The following is a 27970-nucleotide window of genomic DNA, read 5'->3' on the forward strand; positions in this document are numbered from 1 at the left end:
GTCAAATCCTGTTGTATGCTAAATTGTCTGAAACTTGAAGTAATGTGTAAGAATAAATGGCTAACTCTCAAAAGATTAGTATTGAATAAGAATGTTAAATATCTGCACGTGAAGAGAACACTGAAGTAGCAAATCTAGACACTAAAGTTGTTCATGGCTAGTGACCATTATGAGGAAGACTGAATAAATAAACTCACAACACAGTGGTAAATAAAATTTTCAACTATTTGCTCTCTTGAAATGTGTACGCTTAACTTATTGTAGTGTACACACTGGAGTATTACTTGAAAGCATTGTACAAACACTGATCCTTGAAACACATTTAGGAGATACAGGGGGAGGTTGCCTTCCCAGCTATGGGGAGCTTAGTGTCAGAGCTAAGATTAAACTCCTGAATTTGCTAGCTTCCTTAACTCTGCCCAAATACATAAAACTACTTCTCTCTCTCAAATCCAATTGACATTTGTGTGTAGTTCAGCAAAAATGTCTGCTCCATAGCTCTGGTAGTTACTTTTCCTTTCTCTCCCTTCCTACAATGATTTGATAACCATAGTAGGTTAATTCCTCTTAAGAACATTTGATTTTGTCAAATGTAAACAGTTTCCTTTAGTATCTGAACTTTCTAGCAAGGCTACTGTTTCATCCTAGATGGAGAGTCCTTATGCTTAGCTTACAGCATTACAGAGCAACCATCACTTTACACACACTTTGCCATTGCAGACTGATGCTACTGTTTAGGTTAGGGATAGTCAATAGGCAGACTGCAGACCAAATCTGGACTGCCAGATGCTTTTGAATGGACCCCAAAATCTTTTTACTTACTTATCAGTATTGGCTTTATTTTTTTGGGTCAAGATTCAAATTTTTTGGTCATGGTCCAGACTCCGGAGGAAAAAAAAGACTACTCCTGGTGTAGGTGGTGGCCTAATCTTTCTCAGTTTATCTCAAAGCTGGATATGGATAATGAGTTTCCTAGTGTCAAATACATAGAATTCTGAGAAGGATTACCTTATACCCACTGGCATGCTTTCTCCAAGTTGTCCTCTTGAGTGTAGCCCCTTCTCTTGTGGTAATGGTGACTGACTTATTTCTAGATCTGCTTAATACCCATATGTTTAGTGGTGTTATCCAAGAGACTCTTGTGTTTGTCTTCATCTGCTACTAGAGAAGTTGATCTTGGAGAAACCATAATAAAGGTAAGATGCTACTCAATAGTTTGCAATTGGCTGTTTGAATACATTAAACAGATATGCATAGGTATTCCGTAAGTAAAACTGTTTGGTGTGCTATGCCTGGTACTGGCATCATTGCACCTTAATTTCAAAATTTTTGGTCTCAAATTTGACCACTTAATATGACCAAATTTCAAAGGTAAATAAGTTTAATTTTTTTTTTATTACAGCGAAAGTGCAATGTTCTAGCTTGTGGAGCATGATATGGAAACTGACTGACAAGCTAATTGTTGGTGGAGGAGAGGGAGAGAATGAAGTCTGTTGAGCATTTACCTTTTTGAGGGCTGTCAGCTCAGTTACTTTCACAAAAGGAGTGAACTTGGGATCTTGACTAGTAACTTGTAGCCTTCCATATGAGGTCTGATTTCATGTCTCAATTTAGATTATATATTAGTTTCTTAATTTTTCAAAAAAGTATGACAACCTTTTTCCCTTAACCTCAAAATTACTACTATATAAGAATATTTGAGGTTCTTGCAGGATATTTTAATGAGTTGTATTCTATCTTCTGGAAAAACCTTTTGTGACTACTAAATTTTGTTTTAATGCTTTACATCTTCAAACAACTTTGCAAATACTACAATGCTCTGTTTGACTCTTGTTTCAAAGGGTCTATTGGCTTAAAAACAAACTGAACACTCTGAACTTACAGTAAAAAAATTGATTCACAACCCTGGCTTCAAGCAGTTTGTCCAATTGACATTAGGAATGTCCGGTAAGGTACTATAGCAGGTCATGTTCTCTAGAGTAATTAATATATAGCAGGTTTTTGTCTGTACTGAGTGGGCTGTACTGATGACTGAGTCATAGTCGATGTTCCAGTTGGCCTGATTACCTTTGTCCCTGCACCTTTTGTTTTTATCCCCTTGTAATGGAACAAGTTACACAGATCTCAAATTGAAGCAAATGCACCAAAAGGAGTGCGATACATATTTTTAGCACTTTCATATTTATGCTTGTGCCTGTGCCATCTAGTAGGGTGTCAGTTGACACTGCAAATTCAGACTTGGGATGGGCAGCTGCTCCTCCCTGACCAAAAAACACCTTGCTTGAAGATTCTGTAGGTTGTTGATTTTTCTCTCTTCTACTTCAAGAAGCCATTAACAAGTTGACAATCCTTTTGGGCTCAGATTTCAGCAATATGCTTCTTGCCAGCAAGGATTAACACATCTACTTGTTGGCTAGACTACCTTAATGCTTTCTGAATAATACTTCCTATAGTCAAAGAAGAATAGGTAAATGATCCTTAGCCATTCCAGACTTGGTTAAGCATCCTGGTCCTAATTTTTAAAGCCCTTCCAATGTCTCTCCCATTTTGAGTCCCTCCATGAAGATTGTAAAATAGGGATGATGCTGTTCAGTGCCTAGGAGAAAGATAGCTATCTCCTGGGAAAAAACTTTTTGTGAATATTGCCCAACTGTGTGCACATTACTATAGCTTACCATGAGGTTATGCCTTTTTCTCCTTTATAACACCATGCAAGATGCATTATTGCACAGGTCATTTCTCAATAGAGACAGTGTCAAGATGTCATTCTTCTATACACACATTCCTAAAGAAACAGCAAATTCATCCCCACTGGGGATGGAACAGAATATGGGCCTTCAGATTCTGTCTTCTAATGCATCTCAACATAGAATTTAGGTAGCTAAAAATACATCTCTATTTAACAGTGAAAGTTCAGTGCATGGAGTGATATTGTTGACATTTGTTGACAGTACTTACAAAGCATGAGAGCAGCAAGGGTTTGAAGGATATAACATGAGTTTTCTGCCTTTTTAAAAGAGATCTCTTGATGCACAGACCTTGTCTCTTCTTCCCTCAACTACTCAGCCCCAAGCATGAATGTACCAATATGTCTCCTGGCAGAGTTACGATTGTATATTGACACCTGCGAGGTTCTGTCTTCAGACTTGCACAACTGCTCCCTAACAGCCAAACCTCCCTCTGCAGTAATCAACCAAAAAGGAATGAAAATGCATCAGTAAGATAAGAAAAAGAAAATGTATCAATACGAGCATCATACTCAATAAGAGCAGTGATAAGAATAAGAAAATGCATCAGTAGGCGCATCCTACTTGTTCTGAGAGAAATACTTATGGTGATAGGCTTATTGCTTGGGGGGGGGGGAATGCTCTATCTTAAAGGGATATGCTCTTGGTTTAGTGGGAAAGTCTGCAGCTCTGCTGTAAGCGTGTCAGACTTTCATGAGCTAACAGGTTTTACTTTGAATTGGAGTCCTCCAAGAGTAGTAATCCCAGTTATCTGTAGGATTCTCCCAATAAGTGGTATAGATAGAATTATTTTTCTTTGAGTGCTTGCTCACATTCATTCCATGCTAGGGCATGTGGTGTGCGCACACACGTGATGCCAGAGATTTTTCCTTCAATGGTATCCATAGGGCTGGCTCTAGTACCCTCTACAGTGGTGCACGTATGTGCCACTATGAGAGTGTTGCCGGTCCCCCTCTCCTCCTTCTTACCGCTAGTGCTGGAATGTCTTTGCCTTGGCAAGCCTTTAACTAGTGGCTTTTTTTGTGTAGTAGTGTAAGTAAATTAAGTTCATTTAATTAGAATTAGTAGTTTAACCACTGTCATTTGTTCAGAGACTTAGCCCCGGTCACCAGGCTTTAAACCTTGCGCTTCTTGTAAAAAGCTCATGCCCATGAATAACCCTCACTAGAGCTGCTTGAAGTGTCTGGATAAGACCTACATTTGGGACAAGTGCAGGATCTGCAAGAACTTCAGACCCAGCACAAAAAAGGACCAGGACATTGGGCTAAGAGCACTCCTGATGGAGTCAGCCCACAGACCGGTTTCTGAGCTAGGCCACTTGGATTCAGTGTCCAGTACATCAGTGTCTACCCAAAGCGCTTCCCCAGTACTGAGTTCATCTTGGCACCAATCACCTTCCCTGGTGCTTAGAAGTGGCACAAGAAGACACATGCTGAGAGAGGGTGCTCCCTGGCACCTAAAAAGGACAAGATGGGAGCGGAGGAGGAACAGAGACCCACGCCGGACCACGCATCTTTCCCGGGATTTGGATCAGCTGCAGCCTCACCCAGTCCACCTCAGGGTCCACCTCTGACTCCTGGCAGCGGTAGAGGCCCCTGGCACTTTACAGTGACATCCACATCCAAGGCCTTTCAAGCAGCCAAGGATCTACTTTTGCTCTGCTGCTGCCTACTGTTCAAGAGGATGGATCTTTGTGCTGGGACCCCCTGCTGGGCCAGTCGGTCAAGTATGGATCAAGGGGCAGGTCCTTGATGCCATGGTGCCACTCACCATCTCCTTATCATTCACTGAAACTCTGACAGTGGTTCCTGGGGGATCACTGCCCTCAGCTACCACTCTTTGGATCCTCTGTACCGGTCATGAGATCCTTGACATACGGCTCCAGGGTCTCTGCACTGATCCCCGAATTCGAGGCGTCAGTCTCTGGAGCACTATTACCGCTCTCCAGAATATTGGCAACCTAGAGAGGCCTGGCACCAATGAGTGGAACCCTGGCATTGCTCCCCAGAACCAGAATGCTGCACACGCCAGTAGAGCCAAAAACAAGGTTGGCACTGCCATCGTTCTCCAGCTTGGATTTGACGGGAGAGCGCCTTACCCAAGGGCTGTAGGTACTCCGTTATGGCTGTGGGGTTCCCCCCGATCTACCACCGGGTTTGTGGTCATGAACACAATGGCTCCGACTATGGCAGTTCTGGAACCCATGGAGATTCTCTACTGTCCCAAGGTTGCAGCATCTGCAGTCTGTCTCAGGGACATCAAAGAGATGCTCAGCGACAGTGTAATGCCCACCCCCGGACTTGGACGAGGAACCAGACCAAGCAGGAGGGGCTTCAGGGATCTCCCAAAAGGAGGCTATGTCAGATATGGGGGAACAGTCGCCCACGCCTCCTCCACCGACTTTTGTCGTCTTCACCTGATGAGGCAGTAACAGGCTAGTTTGCCACAGTCCTGAAGGAGGACTATAGGGCAGACCAAGAGCTGCTCAAGAGAGTAGTGGCGAATCTAAGCCTGGAAGCAGAGGAGCTTAACGAGCCAATTGACTTGCCCTTTGATATTCTGGCAGAAGCAGCCCTTTCCAGAGTGACCCTTCCTATCCATGAGGGAGTCATCAAGCTGGTCAAGGCCCTATGGCAAAACCCCTCCTCTCTGCTCCCTACATCTAAAAGGACAGAGGAAAAAACACTCAAATCCCTTGGCACATATATCTACTCCTACCCATCCTCTGTGTCATTGGTAGTGTCAGCAGCCGAGAAAGAGAGACCAGGATAGTCAAGCTCATCCCTCCCTAAAAAGGAGATTAAAAGTCATATTTCCCTAGCAAAGCTTGCTGGTTCAATATCCTGTGTTGGAGACTCCCGGTTGAATAAATTTTTCACCCAAAGATGTCCAGCACTTTCATGTGTGGCATTCCATGGCCAAATTCGCTGACTCCTTGCCTGAGGAGTAGCCAGTGCGACAGACTCTGCGGCCAGAACAATATCAGTGGTGTTAATGGAAAGAGCGTCGTGGCTGCACTCATCTGGCTTATCAGTGGAAGTCCAACAGTCCATCCAGGATCTTTCCTTTGATATAGCGCAGGTCTATTCTCTGACCAAACAGATGCCAGACTGCACGGCTATAAGGACTCTAGGGCCATAGTCTGATCCTTAGGGCTATTTGTCCCACCTGCTTCCAAGAAGCACTACAGGCCCCAGTAACAGCGGTTCATGAGCCAGGCTAGGAGCGAGCCATGTAAGAGGAGAAACAAGAGCTTTAACTATTGTCAAGGTCAATCTACCACCACCACACCCCAATTGAGTTCAGGCCGCTGCCCACCAAGCAGCAGGCAGGCTTTTTGAGGGTGCACCTGGGGGTGACCTAGCAGTCTCGACCCAAGATCCAACACTATTTTTCTTTTCAAACTGCCTCTCCCGCTTCCTCCCCGTGTGCATGGCTATAATATCAGACAAGTGGGTTCTAAATACCGTCACAGTGGGGTACACTCTTCAATTCACTTTGATTCCTCCTCCCCTCCCCCATCCCTATCCCTCTTCAGGGATCCGTCTCCAGAGAAATTCCTTGCCCAGGAGGTACAAGGCCTCCTGTGGGTAGGGGCTATAGAGGAAGTTCCACTACGTCCGAAAAGGAAAAGGGTTTTATTCCCATTACTTTCTAATCCTGAAAGCCAAAGGGGGCCTGTGATCCATATTGGACCTGCGTCGCCTCAATCAATATCTTAAGAAATTGAGGTCCGTATGGTTTCGCTAGCCTCCATCATTCCTTCCCTGAGTCTGGGAGAAAGGTATGCCACCCTCAACCTGAGGGGTGCATACTACCATATCTCCATATTCTGTGGCCACAGTGCTTTTTGCGATTCATAGTGGGGGACAACCACTGCCAATTTATAGCCCTTCCATTTGGCCTATCGACTATCCCAAGAGTATTCACAAAATGCATGGTGATGGTCACGACCCACTTCAGATGTAGAGGGATACAGATTTACCCTTACCTCAATGGCTGGCTCATCAAGGGCTGCTCAGAAGCTCGTCTGGCGCAGTATTATGGTGCTGTGGGCAACCTCCCAAGATCTGGGCCTGCTAGTAAATGAGCAGAAATTGACGTTAGTACCTGTGCAGAAGATAGTCCAGGACTGCCCCAATAAACTATGTCCAGGCCAGAGTATTCCTACCTCATGGCAGATACCAAGTCTTGTCAGACCTGATCATCCAGGTCACAGCCCACCCCTTCAACTACAGCAAGTGTTTTGTCTCAGGTTGCTGGGTCACATGGCAGTATGTACCTATGCAAGACTATGCCTCAGACCACTTCAAATGTGGCTCATGTCAGTCTGTTCCCTGGTGAAACACAGCCTGGACATGGTCCTCATGATCCCGTCCCAGGTGGACAATCCTTGAGCACGTAGCAGAGGGGGTTCCCTTTGCAGCCCCATGCCCAGTTCTTTCCTTGGTGTCGGATCCTATGGTGGGGGGCCCACCTTGGCACACTCAAGACCCAGAGTCTCTGGTCCTCTGAGGATCTAATGTTTACACATAAATGTCAGAGAACTCAGGGTAATCCGTCTGGTCTGCGAGGTATTCCTTCCCCAGATATCAAGAAAGGTAATGCGAGTGCTGAGGACAACAGAGCAGTAATCCACTATGTCAACAAGCAAGGGGGAGCAAGATCCTCTGCCTTGTGCCTAGAGGCTCTCAGCCTGTGGGACTTCTGCGTGGGACCTGCAACCCCCCTGGAAGCATCGCACCTCCTCGGGGCCAAGAACATGTTAGTAGATCACTGCAGCAGGTCTTTTTCTTCTCACTACAAGTGGTCCCTGCAGCCGGAGGTGGCAAAAGCTATCTTCCAGAAGTGGGGAACTCCCTGATTGGACCTGTTCATGACTGAACAGGAAGTGCCACTGCTTTTGTTCCCTGTGGGGACTTGACAGCAGCTCGCTGACCAACACCTTTCTCTTAGTGTTCGGAACATTTTATGTATGCCCTCCCACCAATTCCTCTCTCCACAGAATCCTTATAAAGATCAAGAGGGAATGGGCATGGGTCATAATGATCCACCAGCATGGCCTCACCACCACTTGTTTCGCATGCTGTTGGACCTGGCAGTGGCAGCCCCTTGGACGACACTCCTGGTCCATTCAGACTTGATCTTGCAGGATCACGGTCGATTGTAACATCTGACCCTTGCCTACTTGCATTTTTGGGGAGCACGGCATTCCTTATTTGAGCCACCACTGTATTATCTTTTAGATTATTTGATCTTTTGAGAAGAAAGGATCCAGTCAGGTTAATATATGGTCTCTTGGGTTGGCCTGTTGGAACTTCTTTCCCAGTGGTAAATCAAATACCAACAATTGTACTAAAAATACCCCTTAATAGAGAAGACAAAAAATAAAGTCTAAACTTATTTTCCTGTAGTCACAAGCTACAAAAACCCATATAGGTATGAGTAAGAAATGGTGTTAAACAGGTTTAGATGTGAATAGTGTTTGTGCTGATAGAGCTCTCTTTCTCCATCCCTGGATCATAATCTCTTGACTTCACAGCTGTTTCTTAGCTATTTTTTTCTCGGGTCCATTGTTCTTATGGCTTGTCTGTGGTCTTGGTAAGAGTACTTTTGTGGATTCTCTGTATGGTTTTGGAAACAAGCTGTCAAAAGGCTTTATTAACATGTTAAAACTGGAACAGCTACTCTTCTGTCAGTGCACAACCCCTTTGCTTTCTTCCCCATCTCCACTGGTGTCTCTAAACAAACTGTAAGAACTAGATTTCTGAAGGCCACAGGTGCTCACAATATCTAACTTTTCCCCACTTCAGTGTAATTTGCAAATGATCAGGAATTAGATCTACTTTATCAGCATATGTAAAATGTTGATTCTTGGGTGACTGATTAAGTCCCTTGAATAACTTCTATATTACTGAAAGAAACAAGTTACATCCTGGACTAGTTGAAGTTTTGGTGATCTTTCCTAGAGCTGGGTCCTCTGATTATATTATAGCCTACATAATTGGGTCTACTCTTACAAAATCAAAGTAGTTACAGCTGAGGCAAATGAAAGTTAATAAGTATATTTCATCTGTCACATTTCACTTAATAGTATCCCCATGTACAGTCTATGGATAACTTTTGAAAGCCGAAGAATTCTTCCATTGACCTAGCTACTGGCTCTCAGAGAGGAGGATTACCTATGCTGATGGGAGAATCCGAACTGGGGGTTTGTGAAATTGGACACCAAACGGGCAAACTTATAAACATCTTTGGTGAAGCTGTGCTCTATGGAAGCATTTGAGATTGATATATTTTTTTTCCTAGTTAAAAACAAAACAAACTTTCAAAATTAGGGCAAGTCTGTCTGTTCAAATGTAGTTGTTAATGCTTGAGTGGGTAAGTGGGAATTGGATGGGCTTGTCTAGCAGAATAACTGCAGATAATGTCACATTTAATACTTTTTTTTAGGTTTTAAACTTTTGCAATGTCTAACTTATTTAAGATGCCCCAAAATAATTTGGTTACAGGTGCGTTTCATTTCACAAAACATTACATAATACTAAAATTTATTCTTCTAAAGTATTCTTGTATAATGAAGGGTTGATGTGGAGAAGTATGTGAAGTTGTACTTACCCTAATATATCTTTTGTATGAAGTACAAAAAACCCCTTCCACCTACAGGTTTGTATCTGCATCTCAGACTCCTGATAGCTTTCTATTTTGACTTTCTGCTGGCAGGTCACATTTAGGGCAGGCAAAACATAAGGCACATAGCCCTCCAGAGAGTAAAAAATCTATTTCAAAGGCACCCAAAGTGCAGTCTAATACTACTTCTGAGCAGTCCAGGGGACACTTTTCTAAAAGGTAACTGTGCTTTATATTCCTGTTAACAAGTGTAATGTGCACTTCAAGAATGTATATAATACTTTAATCATATTAGATTACTCTAAAATGTCTGTCTAGTTTTTACTAATCTAGACTTAGTGCTCAACTGATGTATGTCAGTGTCTGAAATGTTCATGCATTGCATTGTACTTCAGTCACATTGAAATGTCACTTCATCAGTGATGGGAAGAGACAATTCTGCATAACTAGTTCTGGATTACATACTGAAACTTTCGTACATGTTGATAAGATGTACATTTCCCAAATAGTTCTGAACTGTGTAATATATTAAACCAAATACAAATTTATCTGAAATCCTACTACTTTAATGGTCATATCCTTGGTGATGTCTTATTTGCTGATCACTTCCTGCCCCTTAAGTTAGAATAGAGCAGATTTCATTCCAGTTGAAGAGAACTACAACCATTTTGAACTATTTGATGAGATTGTACTGAAATAAGGAAGATAAATAACAATCACTTCATTTAAAAAAAAATTCTCAGTTGTATATGAGGAATCTTTCCCTATCTGAAATCCAGTTGACTGGTTATGCGTTACTGAACACTGCTTGCTTTCTTGTGGAACATAGTTCTGAAACATTTATATATTAGTTTCATGGTGGTTTGAGGTAGTTTAGTTCTCATCAGTTCAACATATCTGTGAAATGAGGTATTGTATTCTGAATGGTAAGCTTTGTTTGTTGATCTAAAATCATCTCCTAATTTCCCTAAACAATCCATACATAGCAGTATCCTATGCTTTTATTTTGCAGCTTTTTTTTTTTTTTTTTTTTTTTTTTAAGTTTGGTCATGCTTGTAAATTTACATCATTGAAATCTGGAATGCAATTTTTTCATCTAAGCATGATTTTTCTTGTTTAATGTAAACATAGTAATGGACTGTAATTAGGATATGTCTGCATTTTCTTGAATGCCAACAAATAGTATAAATTGGTCTCAATTAGTGTAAAGTTTCTTCTAACTTAGTATTGTATTAACACTGTTTCTGCTTGCTTCTTCAGAGGCTGTAGTTCATCTGCAGTTATAATACCACAAGAAGACCCAGACAGAGTCAGTACTTCAGAAAGCCAAAAAACGGGGCAGGTGCCTAAGAAAGACAATTCTCGAGGAGTGAAACGCAGTGCTAGCCCAGATTATAACAGGACCAATTCCCCAAGCTCTGCTAAAAAACCCAAAGCACTTCAATATACTGAAACTTACTCAGAAACAAACAAGCCACATACTAAATCCAAGAAAAGACACTTAGACCAAGAACAGCAGTTGAAATCTGCACAATTGCCATCAACGAGCAAGGCTCATACCAGAAAGGGTGGAGCTACCGGTAGCTCCCGAAGTCAGAAAAGGAAAAGGACAGAGAGTTCATCTTGTATAAAGAGTGGTACAGCAGTTGAATCAACTGGCGTTGAAGAGAGGTCAGCAAAACCCAGCAAACTGGCTTCAAAATCAGCGACCTCAGCCAAAGCTGGGTGTAGCAACATCACTGATTCTTCTTCTTCAGCTTCTACATCCTCCTCTTCTTCTGCTGTTGCCTCTGCTTCTTCGACTGTTCCTCAGGGTGCCAGAGTAAAACAAGGAAAAGACCAGAGCAAGGCCAGGCGTTCCCGTTCTGCATCGAGTCCCAGTCCCAGACGGAGTAGCCGAGATAAAGAACAGAGTAAAACAAGTGGCTCTTCAAAGTTTGACTGGGCCGCTCGCTTCAGCCCAAAAGTTAGCCTGCCTAAAACAAAACTGTCTCTACCAGGCTCTTCAAAGTCAGAGGCATCAAAACCTGGGCCTTCAGGATTACAGGCTAAACTAGCAAGTAAGTTTTTGATAAATATTTACTGGAGTGTGTGGTTGGTTGGTTGGTTTGTTTTTTGTTTTTGAAATGCAGTCTGGAAAACTTTTTAGATAGAGTTTTGGGTTTTTGGTTCTGAAGCAATCTGTAAAATAGTTCCTCTAGACCAGTGTTTCTCAACCTATTTACCATTGTGGGCTGCATATGCAGCTCTGTGGGTTATGTGGGCCGCATCCACGTGTGTGGAGGGGAGTAGTGTATGGGAGGTAGTGTGTGTGTGGTTCCTGTATGGTCCTGAGGATGGCAAATGGGCTGCAGCTGTGTGCTGATTGGGCCGTGGGTTGAGAACCACTGCTTTAGATCTAAGCTAATGAATTTTTTTGAGCTCTCTACTAAATGCATTGGCTTATGGTTAAGTTCTTGTTTTAATGTCTGGCTGGCTCGTGCTATATGGTGTAGACTAACTCTTACCAGATAAATACTCCTCTAGGAAATTTTATTTTAGGTGAACAATGACTATATTGCAGTGAAGGGCCAAGTACTAAGGTACTGAATACCTGCGAATTTCATTGAAGCCTCTGGGTGCTGCAGATTTTTCATCAATTCCTCATCTCCTACCCTAGAATTCTATTTCAGAGTCTTTTTGAGTAGATGAGTGTATCCCTCTTCCTTTTAGGTATGTGACATTTGACTCTTGTGATTTTAAACCATAGCTAAAACTGTAGACAACCTCTTTTAGATTCCAAGGCCAGAAGGAACCATTGTGGTGGTTCTGTCTGGCCTCTTTATATCACAGGCCATAGAACTTCCCCAAAATAATTCCTTTTGAACTAGAGCATATCGGGGGGGGGAATCCTTGTGTAATCAAAATGAGAATACAGTACCACTACTCTTCTGGTGCCCCCCCAACCAAAGCTTGGGACTTTATCATGAAAATGGACCAGAATCAGTCCTTTGCATTTACCATTCAGAATATTTAATGTTGTGTGAGGTTTTCATGTTTACTACTTCTGATGAAATTTAAAGGCCAAGTGCAGAGACATCTTTAAAACATTCAAGGTTAATGTGTGCTACTGGATCTTTCTACTCTCTTGATGCAACATTCATTGGATAGTAACCTCAGTGAGCTTGTACTAGGGCTCAGGTGGTCTGTGTTAAATTCTTAGCTCTACCACAGACTTCTTGTGACTTTGAGCAAGTATATCTCTTGCCTCCATTCTGTATTTGTAATATGGGAATAATACTGCTTTCTCACAGTGGATTTCCCTGGATAAATTCATCCGTATGAGATGGTTGAATACTATGGTGATGGGTTCCACATAAAAACCTAGATAGAAAATATAGGGCATGCAAGGTCAGCTGTAAATCTGAGCTCCTGCTACCATTGGCTTCAATTCTTTTGACACAGTTTGCAAGACTTAGAAAACTAATAGCTTCATTTCTACTCCAGCTCCTCAGCTAGATTCCACTCTCCTAACGTCTTTCCCTTTTAGGCTGTACTTGGAGAGCTGCCAACACAAGATGAGTAATCTAAACTATTACCATATGCCTGAAGCACTGGAGCCATGTTTCATAATTCTTAGTCTTGTTTACTTCAGCACCTTTTTGTCATCCCTCCTGATGAGATCAAAGGGAATGAAGCATGTTGTCATCAAGGAGGTCTGGCTGCACCATAGTGGAGCCCTCTACACCAGTGGTTCCCAACCTTTTTGAGTGAAAGCTCCACTAGTTTAGTTTAACACTAGATAAAATATGCCCTCCCCACCAGCCCCCTCACTGGCCATAAACACATATAACCCCTATAAATACACACAATGATAGTAATAACACTAACTTTCATAAATAATTAATAATAATAATAATTAATAATAAATTACTCTTACCTGAGTAAGAAGCTAAGCCTTCCCTGGCGCAGATGCCACTGCACACCCCATGTGGCCCCATCTCATGGACAGAGGGTAATGGAGGCAGCAGGTGCTGCTGGGGAGGCAGCAGGTGCTGCTGGGCAGGCTGAGGCTGCTCCAGGCCCCCACTAGTGTGGGGCTGTTGTGCTCCAGTCAGCCGCTTGCCTGGCTGGGGGGCCTACTCCTCTGGCTTGGAATTCACGGCTGCTGCACTTGATTGGAGTGGAGCTCGGGGCCACTGCTCCCTCAGGGGGGCTGCTTCTTTCCTCTGGCCGGTGTGGAGCTTGGGGCTGCTTCGCCCAGCCGATGTAGGGCTTGGTGGGCTAAATTACCTCAATATTACTGAAGCCTCATGGACTCCCTCTAATCTTTGGCGCCCCCTGAGGCGGGGAGGTCGCGCACCCCAAGTTGGGAACTGTTGCTCTACACAAACAGTGTTGATCTGCTTGTGGCTTTCCAGCGTGATGTCTTAGAACAACTCTTGTCTAAAATGATTTGTGTGATGCATTATACTTTCCCAATGTATTCTTAAACACAAAAACACCCCAAATGAAACCCAGTACCTTGCAATGCATATCTCAAACTTTTTGAGATCAGATTTTAGTGAAGCTTAGTGTGTCACTGTTGCTCCCTGCTGCTCTATCTACTGTAGTCTGCCCCAGCCAAGAAAACTAGGACTTGTAACTTCCTTCGTGGAAGCCATAGTGTAAACCTGACTTGGGCGTATCATGTCTTTGTGCAACTCTGCTCTGAATAGGGTTAAATGAACTTAAGTAAAAACACGAATTCTTGTGTCTCTTACTGCTACTACTAATAGTGGTGAATTTCAGGTCCTGATCCTCCTAGGGTAGGAGAGACTCAGACTGGTCATCTTTCTGGACTGCAAATATATGGGTTTATGAAATTATATGTACTATGTAGCACTACCGTCCAGTAACCCCACCAGTGGCCCAAATAGTATCAGATGTCTGAGAGTATTCTTCCCCCCCATTAAAATGAGCAAGTATATCACAACTATAGATTTGTACCCCATTTCTGCGACTGCCTTTTTCAAACAACTAAAGGTTTGTGAGAACCAAGTAGATTGGCAAACAGCCTGTGCTGAAGATGGGTATCAGGAAACTGCTGTCATGTAAGGTTTTAACTAGTGTTTCAAACGCTCCTTAATTCCTTTTCTAGTTCAGCCTGTATATAGTCCCTTCTTCAGCAAAAGGGGGATAGCCGTAGTCTGTTTCTTGCCTTAAAAGAAGAAACCCATAATTGGATCTTAATTTTTATCTTTAAGACTCAAGCAGTGGCTGAGCAAGAACTGATTAAATGTCTAACTTTCTTTGCAATTATTCACTGATGGTAATTCCAAACCTGTGAAACAAAGGCTTTGGTGACAACTATGTATGCTATAGGAATCAGTGCCAAGTAAATAACTTTATGAACATGAATGACACATTTAATTCCTTTTTATAAGCCCTACTTGCTGCATGTGTCACAGGAAGTCATAATCTCACCTAATGTCAACTGTCTTTTACTTACCAGATGGTGTTGCTGAGCTCATTTTACATTCTGCAACTTCCGTAAAAACAGGGTTAACTCCCATTTAAAGAGACTATTCCAATAACACTGAAGAATGAACCTCTATTTATATGAGCTTTAAATATACACAACTAACTTGTGGGGAGGGGAAGCCAAAGATCCTACCCTGAAGAGTTTAGCTGTCCAACTCACCTACATGGGGGAAAAATTATTCGGGTGTAGGAAGCTGTGGAAATACTGTTGGTAAATTTATGAGGACTTGATAAACAGTGGGCCTTAAATGAGAAGAGTGGACTTTGAGGCAACTCAGAGCATAATAAGCTGGTAGATAGAAGGGAGACAATGTAGGTAAGGTAATATCTCTTATATTGGACCAACGTCCAATAAAAGTTGTTACCTCACCCACCTTGTTGCTCTAATTTCCAGGGCCTGGTACATGGCTACAACTGCACTGCATACAACAGTAGATGGGAGCATTTAAAGGATAGAGAAGAAAATGAATAGGAGATGAGGGCAGAGTTGTGAAGAGTATAGGAACATGGTACTGGGAAAAAGAAAGCTTGTGAAGAGATTTGAGAAGTAGAATGGCATGGTTGGCCCAATGGGGGAGGAAGACTAGCGTAGCATTTCTCAGGGTATGTCTACTGTGCAGTTGGGAGCATGCTTCCCACTGTGGGTAGACATGCACTAGCTCAAACAAAGCTAGTACACTAAAAATAGCAGTGTAGCTGGTGTAGCATGAGTAGCAGCTCAAACTAGCCACCTGAATACAAGCCTGCTTTGACCATGTAATTTGGTGGTTAGTCCAATTCCACTGCCCATAGTACTCTGGCTACATGGCTACTTTTAGCGTACATCTGTTTACCAATGCTGGTAAGCTTGCTCCGATCTGTATTGTAGACATTTCCCTAAACTTGCTAGCCAAATGGCCATGTGCTCATCTACTGGAGACTTGTGTAAACTGGTTTGGGATTTCATTTTTTAGACCTGACATAAATGGAGGGTAACTTAAGCATTGTTCATTAACCTAAATCATTTGAGTTGGAGCAGGATTAATCCATCACTGTGTGTTCTTAAAAATCTCATCCTAAACTTTCAGATCAGTTTCAAATGAGCAAAGTAAATATTCTCACCAATTTGTTAAAACTTTCCAAAGTACAAGTTGAGTATTGGATTTTCCTCCCATGGAAAAGGGAACCCATAATATGGCATATACAGCTTTGTTTAGTCTATTTTTCTACTTCAGGATTTAAAAGAAGAAAAGGGAAGAGATCGATCAAGTGTGTAACTAAACAAAAACTTATTTAATTCACAGCTGTGGAATTTCCAAAATGCATGTTTACCTGAGAATATTCTAGATATGTAGCAAAATATCAGCTTGAAAATCACTGAGATAAGGAAATGTTAACCTCTGTTCTGGAGTTGTCATGAGGCATTAGGGGAAAAGTGCGTATCAGATTATTACAAAAAATGTTTAGTTTTCATACTGTTTTATACAACAAATTTTTCATTTTACTCTTAAAAGCAAATTGGAGTTCAGAACAACAAAGTTAAACATATGAACATTGCAGAGCCTGAAATTTTCCAAATTAGTCGAAGGAGTAAACTTGCAGGCCAGAAATACACTTTTAAAAAGAAAAAAAGCATGGGGAGAGACCTTTCCAAGTTCAGGTGACCCCCTTGGATAAACGAAGAGAACCTATTACTTGGGTTGGTGTGAAGATTAAGATTTCTACCAGGCTGCAGTTCCTGAACCCTCATTGGATGTGTTTTTGTCCCATCATCCCCATCACCCCCTGCAAAGATGCAGTCTTACTAGTAACTTGCCACAGCAGCAATATGAAATTAACACTGTCCCCAGGGTTATGAAGAGTGTCAGTGAAACTGACACTATAACTTCTCTAAATTTTTCGGCTCACGTGAGGAACACTCTCTGCAATCATAAAAACCAGAAACTTATTTAAAAATTCCTTAAAGCTGCTATTTTAAAAAAATAGGAACCCAACATTAGGTTCCTAGGTCACTTTACTATACCTATATATGGAAGTTGGAACTTCAATACTATACCTATACCTACATATGGAGTTCATGATTGTGAGGAATTGTTGAACGGAAAACAGCACAATAAAGATGATGGATTTCAAGAAGGCAGACTTCAGCAGACTTGGGGAGTTAAATAGTTGAAGAGAATTGGCAGTTTTTCAGAGACATTATTAAGGGCACAAAAGCAAACTATCCCACTGCATAGGAAAGATAGGAAGTACGGCAAGAGACCACGCTGGTTTAACCAAGAGATCTTCAATGATCTGCAACGCAAGAGTCCTACAAAAACTGGAAACTAGGTCAAAGTATAAAGGATGAGTATAAACAACACAAGTATGTAGGGACAAAATGAGATTAAAGTAGCTAGAGACATAAAGGGTTAAAAGAAAACACTTTACAAATACAGTAGAAGCAAGAGGAAGACCAAGGGCAGGGTAGGCCTGTTACTCAATGAATGGGCTGGAGAGGAAAAAATAACAGAAAATTTGAAATGGTAAAAGTGCTAAATGGCTTCTGTTTAAATTTTCATTGGAAAAGTTAGTAGTGATTGGACATCTAACATAGTAAAATGCCAGTAAAAATGAGGTAGGATATGAGACTAAAATAGGGAAAGAACAAGTTAAAAATTACTAGACACCAAGGTCTGATGAAATACATCCTAGAATACTCAAGAAGCTAACTGAGGAGATATCTGAGCCATTAGCCATTATCTTCAAAAAGCCATGGAAGATGGAAGTGATTCCAGAGAACTGTAAAAGGGCAGATATAGTGCCCATCGATAAAAAGGGGAATAAGGATAACCCAGGGAATTACAGACCCATCAGCTTAATTTCAGTACCTGGAAAGATAATGGAGCAAATAATTAAGCAATCAATTTGAAGATAATGTGATAAATAATAGCATGAATTTGTCAAGAACAAATCATGTCAAACCATCCTGATAGCTTTCTTTGACAGGATGACAAGCTTTGTAGATGGTGGGGAAGCAGTAGTTATGGTAATCTTTACTTTAGTAAGGCTTTTGATACTGTCTTAGATGACCTTCTCATAAACAAACTAGGGAAATAGAATCTAAATGGAGCTACTATAAGGTGGGTGCATAACTGGTTGGGAAAAAAAACATTTCCAGAGTAATCCTCAGTGGTTCACAGTCAAGTTGGAAGGGCTTATCGAGCGGGATCCTGCAGGGATCAGTTGTGGGTTTGGTTCTGTTCCATATCTTTTTCTCAATGATTTAGATAATGGCATAGAAAGCACACTTAAAGTGTGCGGGCGATACCAAGCTGGGAGGGGTTGCAAATGTTTTGGAGTATAGGATTAAAATTCAAAATGACCTGGACAAACTAGAAGTTTGTTGTCTGAAGTAAACAGGATGAAATTCAATAAGGACAGATGCAGAGTACTCTTCTTAGGAAGAAGGAACTATCAGTTGTACACACAAAAAATGGGAAATGACTGCCTAGGAAGGAGTACTGCGGAAAGGGATCTGGGGGTCATAGTGGATCACAAGTTAAATATGAGTTAACAGTGTGTTGCAAAAAAGCAAACACAATTCTGGGATGTATTAGCAGGAGTGTGGTAAGCAAGATACGAGAAGTAATTCTTCCACTCTACTCTGTGGTTATTAGGCCTCAGCTGGAGTATTGTGTCCAGTTTTGGGTGCTACACTTCAGAAAAGATGCTGACAAATTGGAGACAGTCCAGAGAAGAGCAACAAAAAAGATCAAAGATTTAGAAAACATGACCTCTGAGGGAATATTGAAAAAATTGAGTTTATTTAGTCTGGTGAAGAGAAGACTGAGAGGGACATGATAGTTTTCAAGTACATAAAAGATTATTACAAGGAGGAGGGAGGAAAAATAGTTCTCCTTAACCTGTGAGGATAGGCCAGTAAGCCATAGGGCTTTAATTATAGCAAGGGTGGTTTAGGTTGGATGTTAGGAAAAAAAAACAAAAAACCTTCCTAACTGGCAGGATAATTAAGCACTGGAATAAATTGCCTAGGGAGATTGTGGAATCTCCATCACTGGAGATTTTTAAGAGCAGATTAGGCAAAAACCTGTCAGGGATGATCTAGAGTATACTTAGTTCTGCCATAAGTGCAGGGAACTGGACTAGATAACCTCTTGCTGTCCCTTCCAGTTCTGATTCTATCAAACTTTTTTTTTAAACTAAGTCAGACCTTAAATGAGCTTCACTGACTGTAGATCTCATATTTATAAAAGTAACACTGAATATGATAGGGAAAATGTATACAGTTAAATGTATACAGTTCATTAATCAAAGCTGAGAAACCTAATGGTTTTGACCTTGCTATAGCCACTTTGAGGTCACCCCAGGAACATGAAAAATTAAAAATAAAGTAAAATGGGTTAACTATTTCCTGTTTTGAAAGGATCTGGAGTTAACATATTTTGGGTTGGTTGGTAATCGCTTCCACTTATTGTGTTTATCATGCCAGAAATGTTCATGTGTATAGCTCTTGGAACAGTGTTAAGTAGTTGCAGAGCCAGAACAAAACTTTTTTTTTAATGACATGCAAATATAGTTAACAGTTGTGATTTTCTTCACCTTTAGTTTTCAGATGAATCCATGAATGATGGTGCTTTGCCCTTTTTTTTAAAGGATAGCCTAATTTCTTCCAACATTAAGCAACTTAGTTTGCATAAGTATAACTTTTGTATGAAGCAAGTGAATTAGATACATATTTTTGGGGATCAGATTTTTGCTTTCTAATCTCACCTTTCTTAACCCAGGTTTGCAGTTGTATAAATCACTCCTTTCTTTCTAAAAACTCATTGGTCCCTTGACTCTGTTGCATTAATCCGGCACTGAATAGGAAAAGCTTAACCCTGATCATTAACTTTGTTTTTTGCAGTTAACTTTGACAGTTAACTTTGCTTGAATTCAATTAAAAATGTAACAGTCTGCATAACATTTGTGTATGTTTATCTACTTCCTTTATGTAAATTAAGAACAATTTTCTTCTGCTTTATAGCAAGTAGAGGGAGCAATGACAGCACTCGCCTATAGCAGTGTCAATATAATTGAAGATATGCACAAGTGATCAAAAAGCAGTTATTTTGAAATTAATTTAGAAACAATATTTTTTTTAAAGACCAAAATTGATGCTTTTTTCAAACTTACTACAAGCAATGGATTTTTGTGTGTTGTCTTCAGTGCTGGTTAATGCATCCTGGTACCTGGGCCTGTACTCTTACATCTCCTCTGAAATACAAACATTCCAGTTCAACATGGGCATGGTAGAGCATTTCTTGTGAAGTAGAGGCCATTAACAAAGGGCTAAAGTACTCTATCCTATTAAATAACCTCACATGCAAATATACATATGATACAGTTCACTATTCTCTTATGAGTTGAACCTGCTTATGTAAATTAATTACCTGAATTGTTCTCTCCCTTAGTTGCTGATATTTACTTCTGAGGAATTCTATGCCAAAATATTAAAAATTCTGCAAACAATATTTTAAAATTCTGCACATTTTATTTGTCAAAACAAGACCATATAATCATACCAATTTCAATTATTTTGGTAATTTATTTAAGAATACCTTCCAGCAAGTATGTCAAACAGTACAGATGACAAAAAAAAGATTCAGGATTTTTTTTTTTCTTTCACAAATAGATTCCTTGCTAGGCATATTAATACAAAATTTTGAGTAATTCATTTAAATTAAAATACAGACAAGTCACCAACTATTCAGCATTTCCAAAACACATGAAAGTTAAATTACAGAGTGTGGAGATGGCAGATAAGGAGGTTGTGTAGGGGGTTCAGCAGGCAAGTTTTTTTTAGCAGTGGAGCAAAACAGGATATTCTGAAGAATTTGCCCCCAGCAGCAGTGGTTTTGAGTATGAGTCTGGCAACTTCCTATATATTCTCCCTTCCCTTCAACAGTAATGAATTCATGGAGGGGTGAAGGGAGGGAAAGCTGATAGTGAGCTTCTTTAAGAGGTCACCTTACCCCATATCTCCTGCGCTTCAGCTTTCTCTTCCTGAGATTGCCAGATGCTAATTTCTTCCCCACTTTCTCTGTGACCTAGCAACTGCATGTATCTATTCTCCATTAATATCAGACCCCTCCAGTGGTGCTGTTACTCTCCATGTGTCAATCGAGGAGTGTTCCCCCTCATTCCAATTCTAGACTAATGGATAAATGTTTCTGAAGATGCAGACTGTGCCTATCTAACTAAGAACTGTAAATTCGAACAATGTGTCTCTGCCCAAGTTTGACAAATTCTCCTTTGCCTGATGATTATAGGATTCTGATTTTCACAGAGGGAGATTTGCAGGGATTCACATTCCTCTGCAGTTTGCACAACGATAAACCAGAAATCCAGATGAGATTGAAAAAGCCCCTGTTTACAGACCTTGAAATGCAATTGACCAGCTGAGTCCCAAGTGCCCTAGCTTAGAATGGCACTGGGAGTGGAGGCTCCAGCATGGCAGTGGGATGCACAGGCCACTGGCTGCACAGGAGTGAGGGACCACCCTGCAGCCCCCCGTTTCCTTCTGGGATACAGACTCAGTGGCGAGATTGCACCTGACCCTGACACAGCACAAGGACAGGGCCTTCCCCACTCCTGCCCCAGAAACACCCCCAGGGTACTGCCCCTCCCCACATGCGGTAGCAAGCAGAGGGATAGTTTTGCTTACATGCCCAGTCCTGCCCCCTCGTTGTGATTTACATGCTCTAGATGCCAGAACTGACACTCCTGCCTGGGACCACTGCCTGGGAGGGATTCATGACCCTTCTCATGGCTTTCCTTCGCCTCCCTATCAGAAACAATTATTCTGTGTGGGAGGGAAAGATCTGTGAGTGACATTAATTCTGTGCTTGTGCAGTGGCAAGGATTCACCAGGAGTAGATATTGCAAAGACTTAAAGGAAACTGCAGAGTTAAAATGAAAATTGAGCTAAAACCAGGGTTTTTTTGTGTGTGTATTTGTGCTGAATGTCCCAACTACTGTAGAGGAATTCAATGCACGTTTTAAACTTTTTGCATCCTATTAAGTCTGCCACATGCAAAGTGGTTTGTACCTTTTTGTTTCACAGTAGAGTCTAAAATGCCACATTTTTCTAGATGTTTTGCAAGTGAGAATAGACTTCAAAAAAGCAGACTTTAACAAACTCGAAGTGGTAGGTTAGGTCCCATGGGAATAAAATCTAAGGTTGTATCTTCACTACAAGGACTAGCAATACAGCTGCAGTTATGCTGCTGTAGTGTAGACACTTAATACAGTGACAGAAGGGTTTATTCCATCTTTGTAGTAAATTCACCTCTTAGAGAGGTGATAATTTAGGTCAACAGAAGAATTCTTCATTTACTAAACTGTCATCTGTGGGGATTAGGTCAATCTAACTAGATTACACAGGGCACAAATTGTTTTCACAGCCCTGAGTGATGTAGCTAGGTTGATCTGAGTTAGTTATAGACCAGACCTAAGAGTTAAAGGAGTTCAGGAGAGCTGGCAGTTCCTCAAGGAGACAGTATCAAAGACACAACTGCCAACTGTCCTGATGCAAAGGAAAGATAAGAAGATTAGACAGGGGCCAGCATAGCTGCATCAGGCGTTCTTCAATGACCTGAAAATCAAAAAGAAAATCTACAAAAAGTGGAAACGTGGACAAATTGAGTACAAAAGATTAGCACAAGCTTATAGGGACAAAATCAGAAAGGTTAAGGCGCAAACTGAGTTGCTCCTAGCAAGGAACATAAAAAGCAGTAAGAAGAAGTTCTTTTAAATATATTTGGAGCAAGATAGAGAGGAACCACACTTCCTTCATGCTTAGAAAGGAGAGAGAGCTGATAATTGATGACATCAAGTAAGCTGAATTATTTAATGGCCATTTAAAGGCTAATGGTGACCAGATGCTTAACATAATATTAACAAGGAGGAAGGAACCCAAGCCAAAGTAGGAAAAGAACAGGTTAAAGAATGTTCAGATGTATTAAGGATGGCAGGCCCTGATGAAATTCATCATAGAGTACTTAAGGAACTAGTTGAAACATTCTCAAAACTGTTAGCAATTATCTTCGGTAACTCCTGGAGGATGACTGAGGTCCCAGAAGACTGGAGAAGGGTTAATATAGGTGAACAAAGAGAGGACCTGGGGAATTAAAGACTTGTCATCTTCACTTCAATATCTGCAAGGATAATGGAATTATTGAACAATTTATAAGCACCTAGAAGATAGTAGGGCTATAAGGAATAGCCTGCATAGATTTTTGTCAAGAACAAATGCCATGCCCTGCCAACCCAACCTAATTTCCTTCTTTGACAGGGTTTACTAGTCTAGAGAATAGGAAGGCTTTTCACACAGTCCCATATGATATTCTGATAAGCAAACTAGGGAAATGTAGTCTTGATGAAATTATTAGGTGTGTACAAAACTCTTGAAAAACCATGCTCAGAGTAATTATCTATGGCACACTGTCAAACTATGAAGAAGTGTCTAGTGGAGTCCGACAGGGGTCAGTCCTGCCTCTGAGACAAATTAGAGAAATGGACTGAAGTCAACAAGATGAAATTCACTAAAGACGAGTGCAAAATACTATACATAGAAAGTCAAAGTCAAATGCACAACTGAAAAATGGGGAATAACTGGCTAGGCGGTAGTGCTGCTGAAAAGGATCCAGAGTTCATAGTGGATAATAAATGGTGAACCAACAATGTGATGTAGTTGGTTTCTTTCCTCCTCCTCCCCCCCCCCCCCCCAAAAAAAAAAAAAAAAAAAAAAAAAAGGGCTGACACTGGGGGTGTAATAACAGCATTTGTATGTAAGAATTGGGAGGTAATGGTCCTGCTCTGTTTGGCACTGGTGAGGCCTCAGCTGGAGTACCATATCCATTTCTGGGCACAACACTTTCAGAGAGATGTGAACAAATTGGAGAGAGTCTGAAGAGACCAATAAATTTTAATAAAAGGCTTAGAAAATCTGATCTGTGAACAAAGGTTAAAAGCTGAGCATGTTTGGTCTTGAGAAAAGACGGAGGCCGGGAAGGGGACCTGATGATAATCTTCAAATATGTTAAGGGCTATTATAAAGAGGATGGTGATCAATTGTTCTCCATGTCCACTGAAGGTAGTACAAGAGGTAATGGGCTTAATCTGCAGCAAGGGAGATTTAGGTTAGATATTAGGGAAAACTTTCTAAATTACAAGGACAGTTAAGAACTGGAATAGATTTCTAAGAGAGGTTGTGAAGTCGGAGTCATGGGAGATTTTTAAGAACCAGTCGGACAAACACCACACAGGAGCGGTGTAGGTTTACTTGGTCCTGCTTCAGCTCAGAGGCCTGAACTAAATAACCTTTCAAGGTCTCTTCCAGCCCCATCTCTTTTGTGATTCTATGAATAGCATCAAATTATTAAAAGAAATTACATACCTACAATTAGTCAGCTCTCTTTCCCGTGCACTTAATTTAAAAAAAAAAAAAAGTTTTTTACTCTAAAACAGGGGTGGCCAACCCGCAGCTCTTTGCTCATAGATATGTGGCTCGCGGCTCTTTGAATGCGGCTCTTTGCTCTTTGAAATTGACAAGCTGCCCTGGAGAAATCCCCCTGCCCCCTCAATTTTGGGGGCAGCTTGTCAATTTCAAAGACCAAAGAGCTGCAAAGAGCCCCAACTGGAAACTGAAACTGAAAAGTGAAATTGACAAGCCGCGGAAATGGAGGGATCAGGGGGATATTTTGGGGGAGGGTAAGAGATGGGGGGGAAACTGAAAAGGTAAATGTGGCTCTTTGCGGCTCTTCGTCTCTGACTGGTTGGCCACCCCTGCTCTAAAATCTGGTACTTTGAAAATGCTTTTCAAGAAATTAAAACTTTTGTGCTGATTCCTGCTTCCAAGACCTGATTAGAAGGATCTTTCAGAGCCAGTCTGTACTTAATTCATTTTTCATTTACCTTTTCAGTTGACCTAAACTAAATAACGTGACCTTTGTGAATTTTCCCAGTAGCTTAAGAAAATAACAGGAAACTTACTACTCCAGCTGTGGACTCTATGTAACTGCATATTACAACATCAGTTTTTAAGGCCTCTGATATTTAAAATAACAAATTTTGCAAATGGCAAGAGTAAGAGGAATAAACGGTAACTATCAAGTAGTCATGCTACAATGAGCACCAGTATAGAATTCATTCTTTTGGTGATCCATCTCTCCTAAAAACTTAGCAGCCTATTATACTGGGGTGGGATCTAGGGGTCTCAGTCAGGACCACCCCCCAGAACAAGGCATGGTATTTAAAATAAAAAATTCTGTCCTAGACTGTTGGCTTTTTAGGGTAGGAACCATCTTTGCATCTTAAGACTTTAGAAACACTGATTTGCAGTTTTCCTTTAAGAATCATGTTTTACTAGTACACTTGGGCAGTATGGTAACACCGAATGAATTGTTTTGTCCCTTTAAAGTTGAGATTGGCATACAATTATGGCTGAGATGGGCATTAAGATCCAAATCCCTATTTTCAGTTGTTTAGCATTTGGAAAAAAAATACACCTTGGGCTGCCATTCTTAATGTTTATAGTGTCTTGTTGCACTTCTGTACTACCAGAGAAATGAAATACTGCAAATCATCACATACAGTGGTTATATATTTTAGTTTTCTCTGCACAACTATTTAGAGGCTCGAAATGTAGTTGCAAAATCCAGCTTTGGCTTTTTTTTAAAAACATGCTGCAAAAGTTTACTCTAGGACTAGATCTGTGGGGTTTGGAACAAAAAGCACTCAATCTCCAGTTTCAGAAAAATTCTTCACTTTTTCAAGCTACATTACACACGCTTACAATTGAAAGGGAAAACTTAATGAACAGATCATATAGTACATGATGCAACATCCTATAACATAGTACCCATTTGTTGTAGGCAAGGCCTCCCATCGTTGCTATAAAATCATACAGAAGGTAGGTGTTAACTTTTGCCAGGTGCCCAACTAACATGTTTTAATGATTCCTTTTATTAACTATACTGAGTTGTGCTGCTAGACCATTGAAGCTTTCCTTCATTGTTAAACACACAAGGCCTTGTGGTGGCAGTTAAAAGTAGTTGGAGGTTGAAAGAAGAGGGGGAATTTATTGGTATCTTGCCTGTGAAACACTTTCACCTTTGCTGTGCTTCTATATTTGCTATGTACTTGAACACACGGACTGCAGTGGACTGAAGTGTTGCTCTAACTTTATGTACTATGTGTGTAGGCTTAAGAAAATCTACAAAGAAGCGCAGTGAATCACCACCTGCAGAGCTCCCCAGTTTGCGGCGGAGCACACGGCAAAAGACCACGGGCTCCTGTGCTAGCACCAGGTAAATCTTGCATTCAGCATTGTGAGCTGTGAATGACCATTATTGCAACTGATCCAATAAACCTTGCCTCTGCTATTAGATGGAAATATACTTCAAATTGCTGTTGTAAAAAAGTGACTGATTTGAAATGCCCACTGGGTCACTGTGATTTATATCAACATAGTAAAAGTATGTGTGGAGTTCAACATCCTCTCACATGATGCTACTGAGCTCCAGTTACCAGGTGGGGAAGGACTACAGAATAGTAGGCTAGCTCAGCAAATTGGTGACACATACATACAATTATGACCCCCTGAATCAGAGATGGGGGAAGGCTGTTTAAGTGGGACACACTTCAAGGTCTCTTCAATACATTTAAATAAATTATTTTTATTTCTTGTTTTATTGTTTCTTTGCTTTGAAGAAGAATAAAGCTTGCAAGCTATACATTACTGTTTTTTAAAAGATGATTGTTTTTGTCAGAAAGACTGGTGATCATAAAAACTTGCTAGCCAAGCTCAGGTAATAGTAAAGGACAGCTTAATTATTTTTTTGCAGCTGCAAATCATAATTTCACTTCCTTTTAGGAGGAAAGGATCCTCTGTTTGTCCAAAAGAATCTCTTTTTCCTTACGCAAAATGCAACATGAGTTGAAGAACTGTCGCCATGTTTAATGCTGTTCAGTCACTATGAAACGGAGCTAATATTTAGATATTTAAATATACAGCACAACTGCAAGCCAAAAAAAGCCTGAATCTTGGATCAGAGTACTAACAGCCACACACTAAACTTGACTCTATAGAGTATTGGAATCTCTCTCAGGGAAGTTCTCAAATACATACAGAAAGCTAGGTTTTATTACTGTTCTAGCTGATGAATCCATTCACAGGCCTGTAGGTGATGCCATATCTACACCCCAAACGTCAGATGATGCAAGTTACATTTGCATAAAACTACTGACCGTACATCGGTTGGCTTCTTGCAGTGGTACAGTGTGTACTCACCAGGAGTGCTTGTCCATGCACAGTGCAGTGCACCATGAGTATGTATCCCAGCATGTAACTTGCCACCGTCCAGCACACTGTCTCTTGGGAAATTTTGGGAATGTGTCACATTTTGGGGTACAATTCCACCAGTGGGTTGCCACACCCTCCCTTGAACCGTGAGTGCCTTAAATGCTCTGCTGCTCTAGCTCCCTGCCTGGCTGCTTCTAGCTACCACAAAAGCATGCTCTGAGTGTCTGTGTGTTGAGCAGCCCTGCTTTAGCAACTTCATCGCCAGCAGCCTGCTTGTTATGCCACAGCTATACCCTGATTTCTTTCAACCTTGATTGCTACTAGCCAAGTGACACCCCCGCCCCAACACATCTCCTAGTTCTGAATTTTCTCCAGACTGTCTGTCCTGAAATGTCTAGCTCTGTCTGTGTACATTCAGAGGAGTAATAAAGTTCATTGTTCCTTTAAAGAGACAAAAGCACAGCTTTCTACTTTTATTGGCCTTAATGATCATTTTAAGTCAAACACAGTACTGGGTTGGTTTAGATTAAAAGTAAAATACCTTTATTAACAAAAAGGTTTTAAGTGAGTTCAAGTATAAGGGATAAAGACAAAAGTAGCTACAAGCAAATAAAAGTAAAACACACTTTCTAGTGGCTAAAATGACAAGCTACAGATTTGGGTCAAGGCAGACTTCTTACCATTCTGCTTTTTAGTATTGGCTGACTTTATTTCAGTCAGGAGCTTCCACAGATGTGCTTATCCCTTTTTTTCTTCCTAAGTG

General features: G+C 41.1%; 1 protein-coding gene across 4 annotated transcripts in view; it reads left to right on the plus strand.

The window, feature by feature from the left end:
* Positions 1 to 27970, plus strand: part of TRIP12 (thyroid hormone receptor interactor 12) — a 155245-nt gene that overhangs the window by 45466 nt on the left and 81809 nt on the right. For 2 of the 4 annotated variants that reach the window (XM_067558547.1, XM_067558615.1), the window contains exons 3-5: positions 9471 to 9596; positions 10638 to 11437; positions 26107 to 26212. In XM_067558547.1, coding sequence (XP_067414648.1) covers positions 9471 to 9596; positions 10638 to 11437; positions 26107 to 26212 — 1032 coding nt within the window. The remainder of the gene's footprint in view (positions 1 to 9470; positions 9597 to 10637; positions 11438 to 26106; positions 26213 to 27970) is intronic. The other 2 variants (XM_067558676.1, XM_067558753.1) reach the window with 1 other exon arrangement.

This window comes from Emydura macquarii, unplaced genomic scaffold (genome assembly GCF_026122565.2).
Source record: "Emydura macquarii macquarii isolate MOO-44397 ecotype Brisbane River unplaced genomic scaffold, CSIRO-AGI_Emac_v2 contig_18, whole genome shotgun sequence".
Lineage (NCBI taxonomy): Eukaryota > Metazoa > Chordata > Testudines > Chelidae > Emydura > Emydura macquarii.